This window comes from Halyomorpha halys, unplaced genomic scaffold, assembly GCF_000696795.3.
Source record: "Halyomorpha halys isolate HHAL.00 unplaced genomic scaffold, Hhal_1.1 Scaffold18.1, whole genome shotgun sequence".
In the NCBI taxonomy this organism is placed as follows: domain Eukaryota; kingdom Metazoa; phylum Arthropoda; class Insecta; order Hemiptera; family Pentatomidae; genus Halyomorpha; species Halyomorpha halys.
Genome location: NW_027114407.1, coordinates 2576610 through 2585532, shown reverse-complemented (window position 1 = coordinate 2585532; position 8923 = coordinate 2576610). Strand labels below are relative to the sequence as shown.

Here is an 8923-nt window from a genome sequence, read left to right as displayed (position 1 = left end):
TTTGTTTTATTTTGAATTTTGGTGCAATAAGGATGTAGCTCTATTCTTTTAAGCTTTCTCCTCCATTCTCAGAAGAGAAAAAGTTTCAGATGACACAGTGTGTTTTTTTAACAATAATGTATTTATTTAAAAAAATCCAAAGCTTGATTTGGAAATTGTTTTTTCGAATTTACTAAAATTTTTATAGTATGGGACTACCTCTTTGTTACTACAGACCCTTAAATTATAGTTCTTTTACTATTTATTTTTTTTCCTGATGAGGAAATGTTGAATATACATTGTGAAAGATAAAATCCATTGTAATTGAATCTATAGTTGCTTTACTTACTAGTTTTTGTATTGTGCTTTTTTCAGATAATTCAGATTGGAGATCTCACTTAGATTTGATGAAACACCATCAGTCTGAAATTCATCAAATTTCTGGTACAGTTTCTTTAGAATTAAAAAAGTTCAGTGATGAAATTGAAGAAACTATGAGAAAAGTTTCCAAGAGAGAAAAGCTACTCAACAGTCAATTTGAGCAACTTCTTTCGCAGTACAGAACTCTTCAGGTTATTTGGCTCCCTTTTCTTCAAATATTTTCCTTATTTCATTAGTAAATATTAATGATATTGTTATACTATGTTCTAAACACTCGCTGCCAACTATGTTATCTCATAGTTGTTAGTCACCATTTTAGAAGATCTTAATTACCAAACAATAGCTGCACAAATAATTTGTCCATGTTTTGACAAAAGATGGCTTCACCAGGAAGTTTTGTTTAAATTGTCAGCTGTTGAACGTAATATTGTAAGTTTGATAATCTGTTAACAATATAACTGCCCGATTAGTCCTACCCCATCCCCATATTCACCAGAATTATTTCCGCACCCGCTGTTTTCCCTTCCTATTATCACTTGTTCTAGTCGATGGCATATGGTCTGTCTGAGTAGCGAAAATAGTTTTTATAAATTGAAACTGCAGAGGCAATCGTGATTTGATCATTTTTTATTAATGATATGCCCTTATTTTCATCCTTTTTTTTTTTTTATTATCCATAAAAATGTTTTGTAATTTTCTTAGTATTAATTTTAAAGCAAAAAATCATTACAGCACTTTTATGTTAAGTGTAATGTTCCTACCAGCCAAGACTATTTTCTAATTTTTAATTAACAGTTTTAGTACTAGATTGTCACGAGGTAAATGGATTTTTTCCCAAAACAGTTAAATCACACATTATTTAATTTTTTTTTTTTTTGAGAAAATGTTTTATTTCATGGTAATCTAGTACAAAAACGTTTAATTAAAAATAGAAAATGGCTGGTTTTGAAATGCAACACCGTAGGTATTTTGCTATTGATGGAAACACCTATATTTTGAATTAAGGTGGTTGGAATATGAAACTTATAATCCATTGTTATCAGGAGGAGTTGTCTTTTGTGAATGATAAATATAGAGAAGTTAATGTAGGAGTTGTCGAACGGCAGAAAACTCTTAATCAGATTTCTGAAAGTTTAGAATCAGTCAAACAAGAAATGGAAGAAAGAGGAGCAACAATGTCTGATGGATGTAAGTTTGATTTATTGACTATGGATATAATATTTCCTCTATTTATTTTATAAATTGATAAATTAAAAGAGTTTTGGACCTATAATAATGCATTAATTAATTGTTGATAGTAATGATTTCTTATTTAAATAATTTTATCGACTATATATTTTTATTAAAATAATAGTCATGATGTCATTGTATCTATTGTAAACTAAAAATAAATATTCTTTTGGAATTTTGGATATATTGCTTTATTTTAACAATATATTTCTAGTTTTTGTTGAAATTGATCAATTGGGGATTAGAGTGCAAGATAACACCATTTTAGTTGTGTTTCTGTCTCATTTATTAATTCCATCTTTGAATATTTTGTTAAATTAATTTCATTTATTCAAAATAATTCTATATTTTAATATTATGACATCTTTACATATTTACTGTATAAAACAAACTTAATTTTAAATTTCAGCTCCTTTGGTTCATATAAAAAAAGCAATAAAAGACATAAAGAAGGAAATTTGCGAGATGGACATAAGCATTGCAGTTGCCGAACATTCTATAGTGGAAACCAAATTGAGAGAGAAGTCATTACAAACCCACCTCGTGAGAACATCTGGATTGAACTGAATTTATCGATTGTAAATATTATTTCACTGCTTTAATACTGATGATTTGTTTATAAAAATGTTTATTTTTTAAATTTACTCAATGAATATATGATTGGTTTGACGGAAAGGATGTATTTATTAAATAAATAATTTTAAAAATTGAAAATAACTTTAAGGCACCAAGATTAATAATTTTTTGTTACTGAATACAAGGAATTGTAAATGAAAAATAAAATTTTTTTTTTTGTCATCTAAATCAGTTAAACAGTTTGTGAGTCCTTTCTGTAATGATTGACATCTAAATATCGTAGTGATTACAGCAATGGAAAGGGTTCAAAACAATATTTAATTTCATATAAAATAGAGCTTGTGAGATCAACATGCAAGTGAAATTTATTTTCAGAGACTTCTAAATAAACTCATATTCATGCAAGTGTAATATTAGCTTTATTTTTTAATTTATTAAATTCAGATTTAAATAAAATGTCTTCAATTTAATACTTTTTTTCTTCATGAGAAGGTAAATCAAGATAGACCCTAGAATTTAACTATTTAGCATCAATTCCCGAAAGTTTTGATTTATATTATTGATGTACTTTTTTTTAAAAAAAAATGGGAAGTTAAAGTAATTGATTTTTTTTTTTTTGTATCTCCTTAGAACATCTACCTCATTATTCAGGGCTTTACAATTTCTTTAGTACAGGACATTCCAATTTGTGACCAAATAATCTAAATCAGTTATTTTTGTTGACTTTTGAAACAAAAGTAACAACATGGAGGTTGTAATGAGTTTTCATCCATCAGCACACCTCACTGGAACAATGGCTCCTGGAACTGATCAGTGATTTAAGACAGCCAAATGATTTCTATTAATGAGTTCTGAGACTGTCTGCTGAATTTTAGAATCCATCAATGAAGTCAGTGCTGAGTTTAGAAACCTACCTATTTGATTAAACTAGTTGGAATTTTAAACTGTAGTCTAAAACTTTTATAAATGACTGCTATACTAATCTCTACCTTCAAAAATCAACAAAAAAGCTATAATTTTCACTTAACCTTTTCTGGTGGGTCAATTTAAATAAAAAAAGTTGCTGTAACATCTTAGGTATTATACACCTGCCCTAAATATAGAATTTTTGTTTTTGAGCTAGGCTGTTCGCACACACACATATACAAACACAAACAGGGATGATTTTGCAAGACTTGGTTATTTTAACTCAGGGGACCTCAAACCATGTATTTCTGTTGACAACTCAAATTCGAAACTTTGCATGATCGCAATGCTTCTAACTATACATTGCATGTATAGGTAAGTAAAAGTAAAAATTATTTATTTTATTCATAACAAAAACCAAGCCTAGCAACAATTTGTAACATTATAAGGAGGTTATAATATGGCATCAGCTTATACTGATTAAATTTCTATCTGAAACTTAAGATTTAAGAAAGTTAATTCTATAGAAACTGTGAAGTAAATCGATAGCAATGAGAAAAAGTAAATTAAATATTTGACATTTTATTAAAAATATAACATGATAATTATAAGCATTTTTAATGATGGTACATTTATTTCAAAATTTTAAAATGAAAACAAATACTACAGATTGCTTATACGAGATGGAATTCATAATCGACTATATTATGATTAATAAAATTCTATTTGAATAGTATTACTTTATGCTTTATCTATCCTGATTAATGGAAAAAAATATTAACTGTTTAATGAATTCCTGTAATTATGGTTTACCAATTATAATTGTATCAACTCTAAAATTATAATCGTGTAATGTTTTTGGTTTAGATTATATTGAAGAAATGAATCCGATTTTTCTTTTCTCTTCTATTTGCTGGGATCCTTCTCCTGCTTGACATAGTCGACTACAAGTTCTAGTCCGATAACTGCTGGTAGAGGTTCCTTGCTGGATTCCCTGACCGATTTGTATATCTCTGTTATCCTTGGCAGTAATCTAGAAGTAGACAACCTGTTTGGAGAATCTTCTAACCTGCCAGATCCAGGCTGTGGAGCTGCAAATGCTGAACCTATTAATAATAGCAGACAAATTATTTTTAGTTTTATATTTCATTTGAGAAATTATTTGGTAGATTATATTTTTCCTTCATGATTTTATTAATTATTGAATATTATCTTTTTTAATTGTATTAAATTGACATCTAACATTAGGAAGAAGGACACCTCTAACAAAACATTACAGAATATTATACTGGAAAAAGGGATTTTCAGTTTAACTATCTTTAAACCTCATCATTATCAACTTACATGATCATCTGTGATTTATAGGGTTTATGCCTCCATCCCATTGAACTGTTCTTTCTCAGGACTATGTGGTGTTATTTAAATGACTTATCTATTTATATTTTATGAGAGTTTATTAGAAGACATTTTAGTTAGCTTATTAGCTATTCTATAGCTATTGTATCTATAGATTCTATTGAATCTCATTGGAAATACTTCTTAGTTGCTATATAGCATATATACAATTCTCAAATTTAAATTAGGACTATTTTCACTGACTTATTAAAACATAAATAATACTTTTGGGACTCCAAAATGCACCCAACAACTTATGATAGTTTAAAGATTGTAATTTTAAAGTTATAAATCAATAGGTTTATTCTCAAGGTAACTATTAATAGTTTTATAAAGTTTCTTGAAATTTATGCGAGTGTGAGGTCAGCAAAGTTACAAAAATTAGCAAAACCTATTTATTTGTGCCTACATTTCAACCTTAATTTTAGGCTGTCATCAGGGCTAAAAAAAAAAAAACAAGATAACAAACTTAATTCAGAAAAAAATAAAAATAATTAGAAATTAACAAAAAACTTGGAACTACATATAACAATAAATTAAGTATATAATAGTTGATACAAATAGAAGATTTTTCAAAGCATAAAACTCTCTCACAACCTCCCCTGGGCATTTGTGAGGCCTTTTATCCAATCGGTGGCATCAGTGATGAACCCACCCTATGAAAAAACCAGGTTAGGAAACGCAAGATGTATTTCCATGGTACATCGTGCGAGGCCTTGGACCTCTACGGTCTGTCGCGCCAATGTTAATGGAATGCAAACAATGCCTAAAAATGATTGAGATATTATCAATCTAAAGCTGGCTTTTAGAACTTAATGACTTTGAGTTTATTACATGAATTATGTACATTCATGAAATAATTCAAAGAGCTCTTAACAGAGTGATGGATCAGTGATGTCTTTTAAAAGAGATCTGTGGAATATGATTTAGGATGCATCACTTATGATAAAATGTCTGTTTAATTGATTCACAGAGAGGTGCATAAAGAAATAATAAGCTTATCTGGGACTAGATTCTAATGCCTTCACTACAGTAAGTAGTTCAAATTGACTTAACCTAAAGGCAATAAATCCACTTTAAGCTTTGTTGGGGTTCAAACTAACAATATGTCCCTCTGGATCAAGGCAGGTTGGATGAAGACTTGAAAGCTCTGTAAAAGAGTCCTGTATCTTCACCCACTCTTGGAAAAGATGTTCTAATAAAGTGAAGAAATTAAAAAGTAATAGAAGTAATTGATTAATAACCTTCCCCTATTATGGGGTTGCCTTTCCCACTTGCTAAGTAACAAAAATGAATATGGTTATTTATAATAGCAATTTCTGAACTGGAATCAATCTGTATTCTAGATAGAATCAGAGGGGTAGCAACATACCCTGCTCTCCCTCAAAGGCAAAGTGAATAAAAACCGAGGAGAAACGACCAGGCTCTGGTTCAGGATTAGTTAAATTGGCATTTCTCCCATTTATATAATTACTGTTTCCAGTAATTTAGTTCATTTAAAATGAAAATTAAACAAACGTAATGTAAACTGAAACAGAGGGCAGCAGGTGATTGGTTTACACCTCACCCCTACTTCTCTACCACGCCCCCATGTTAAGAACGTCTGCCTTATTGGCTTCACATTTCCTTGCAGTATATCCTCTCCATTATACTTGTTCCTCCAAGGGTAAAATATGTCGGTAATATTAAGTCTTAAATAGTTTAGTTGACCATTTGCTTTATAATCACTACGATCTTACAAACTGGAACGAACCCAGAACCTACGTAATCTAGGTCGTTTTATTGATAACTACTAACATGGCCTACACCGACTCACTTGTGAAGCTGTGCCTAAAGGCGATATACTTTACAAATTACCGGGTCACTCAGTATCGTGAGGATGCGACATAAAACTGTTTCGAGAATGCCGACCTTAATTTTTTTCAACAACCTATAGTTTGTTCAAAAATATAGACTAAGCAGCGATCTCAATAGAAGCCTTGCTATAAACAAAATATTACGCTTAGTCAACCGTTGTTTCAAACATTACTAATTTCGTCGAATTAGTAGTTATCTTAATATTCAAATATTCTTCTCGTTTGGTCAACAAAAAAGTCTTTAGACTCAGGTCCCTTAATGCCTAAAAGAGCGGTTACGCACATTCGTTCAGGTTTATATTAGTATTTAACGAACCAGTGCCACAGCGAAGGCGCTTGACCGGTGGAGATGACGGAGGACTGGCCGCTCTCTTGGCCACGAGGTTCCTGAGGAGCTCACTGAAGAAGAAGGAGTGCGGTAGGCCAGTGGGAGAGTAGAGATAGGGTGGTGTGGCTGCCACCAACCTGTAGACCAGCTCCCCTCCCCCCATCTCTCGCTCCGACATGGCTCAATGATCCATCGCCGATAGCTGTGTTATGTCTCTCAGCTTTCTGCAACAACTAAAAATTTCACAATATTTTATTAAAAACTTACAAAGTAACTATCTTACCTTATAAGATGTAACTTATCTTACTTTCACATATATGAAATATTAGCCAATTTATACTTTTTTTAGCTTAGAGATCTACAGAAGTCCTCATTTGCCCTCCACATGGAGCTAATGGAGCTAATTCCTTAAGCGAACGAAAGTACTACCTATATTTTATTATCCACTTACAGCTAAGATAATTTCAAAAATTACCAACTATCCTAGTAAATTGGACATTTTTATGGATGCTTGACAAAATCAACAGGGTTTCCTCACAAGCCAATTTAACTAGTTTTATACGAGCATGTTGTTCAACAATTGTTATACTTCCAATACCTTTTAATTTATATTACTATTGTAAATTGAAGATAAACCTTTGAGAGCTTATATTACTATGGCGTTAACACAGAGGCAGTTTCGTTTTAATTTTTCTCCTTATTACCCAATATTAGATCGGAATGCTATTTCTTTGGGGTTTTTAATTGTCAAAACAGTGATTTCGGAACAACAAGGAGGAGAGGGGGAAGTTATCTACCAATATCAAGGTTGTGTAAGTTGCTTTTGAACAGAGCCAAATTCTATTGGGACGTCCGATAAGACTGTTCGGCGAACATGAAGATTTAAATCTTCATGAAGATTTAAACTGTCAACCGAACAAAATTGCTTTGGTTTAAGTATTTTGGCACCAATACTTTGACAATAGGTGAACTATGGAAGAAACTATGTTAAGGATGGTCATTGAAGACCTCAGAATCATTATGTTGGTCTCGGACGAAACTCACTTACACCATAATGGTTATTAAAGTTAATAAACGAAATTGTCAGTATATACCTGGCTGACCGACTCGATGAGCAGTGTAAGGAAAATCAAAGTCGTAATTTGAATAATGTTATTCCTTCATGATGATTTTATTTGTAAATAACCTAATATCTTTAATATCTCGAGAACTCATTGAGCGAATTTTTTAGTATGGCAGGATGGGCCACTTTTAAATTACCAACCTATTCTAATCGAGTGTGAAGGTTGAAATTTAGAGGAAGTCACAAAATGAAAGCTTGCCAGAGTTCTGTTCTACTATGTTCGGTCTCATAACACAACTAAGCAAAAGTCTATTCTTCATCATTTAGAGGACCGGGCGTTTTCTATATAAAACTTTAGTGATGATGGTTCTATAAGTAGAGAAACGGGAAACAAAAAGATAGAGGAGAGAGCTACATTTGACTAAAGGTTGGCAGAGGTTGAGGAAGAAAACAATATAAATGAGAAAGGGTTCCCGTGACGAGAACCCAGCTCCAGCGAGATTACAACCGCTTTGTCCTAGCAGCCCTTTTAATATCCGCCTTTTTATCTCCCTCCTCTTTATTTAACAGCTTCTCTCTTGCCCTCTCTCTCGCCATTCTTATCCTCCCCGTTATTGCAACTCCCTGAAACCAAACTATTAGAATATGTTTTCTATCCAGATTTTTTAACATGGTTACAAAGATTATCAACTACTATTGCTAACAACAAGACATTAATAAGCTGTCAAGTTCGGAACATTCTTGATTTGTGAAAAAAAAACTCGGGTGCGTGGGTTTCGGCGCTTCGCGCCGAAACGCGCCTAACGTGACAACTTTACGCTAAATATTGGAATAATAATATTAATAAAATAGACATACAATATTTGAATCAAGATATTTATTTTCCTTTACAAATGATATTTATATTTAACAATTAATTTCCCTTATTCTGTTCATAATCGGACGATGGTACGAGAAATATGAGATGAGTGGCATCAATTCGGCTGTAATATGCCTGGAAAATGTCAAGTCAATCACTGTCCCTCCTAATGTTGTTGCACTATTTGTATTTGACAAACAATCCAAATTGAATTTTCTCTTCATAAATTTCGTAAATGCATTATTTGATTATACATTGACGTTAAAGTCACCACAAATCATGATCAGAATACATCATTACCCCCACCACCGCACTCTCCGTTACGCTACACTTTTGCCTACATGACTTCC

The 8923-nt window shown here is 31.7% G+C and overlaps 2 protein-coding genes across 3 annotated transcripts in view; one reads left to right on the top strand and one right to left on the bottom strand.

Annotated features, from left to right (window-relative positions):
- Window positions 1–8923, top strand: part of IFT57 (intraflagellar transport 57) — a 62991-nt gene that overhangs the window by 5136 nt on the left and 48932 nt on the right. Inside the window, exons 6-9 of one of the 2 annotated variants that reach the window (XM_067051598.1) lie at window positions 355–551; window positions 1404–1548; window positions 2000–2168; window positions 3940–4059. In XM_067051598.1, the coding sequence (XP_066907699.1) occupies window positions 355–551; window positions 1404–1548; window positions 2000–2157 (500 nt within the window). In that variant the 3' untranslated portion in view covers window positions 2158–2168; window positions 3940–4059. Of the gene's footprint in view, window positions 1–354; window positions 552–1403; window positions 1549–1999; window positions 2169–3939; window positions 4060–8923 lie in introns of those variants that run through there. The other variant, XM_067051597.1, reaches the window with a different exon arrangement.
- The window catches only part of LOC106680707 (uncharacterized), a 26667-nt gene continuing 21722 nt past the window's right edge, over window positions 3979–8923 (bottom strand). The window contains exons 2-3 of the mRNA XM_067051599.1: window positions 6640–6884; window positions 3979–4178 (exon numbers count right to left, since the gene is read on the bottom strand). Of these exons, the coding sequence (XP_066907700.1) occupies window positions 3979–4178; window positions 6640–6829 (390 nt within the window). The 5' untranslated portion in view covers window positions 6830–6884. The remainder of the gene's footprint in view (window positions 4179–6639; window positions 6885–8923) is intronic.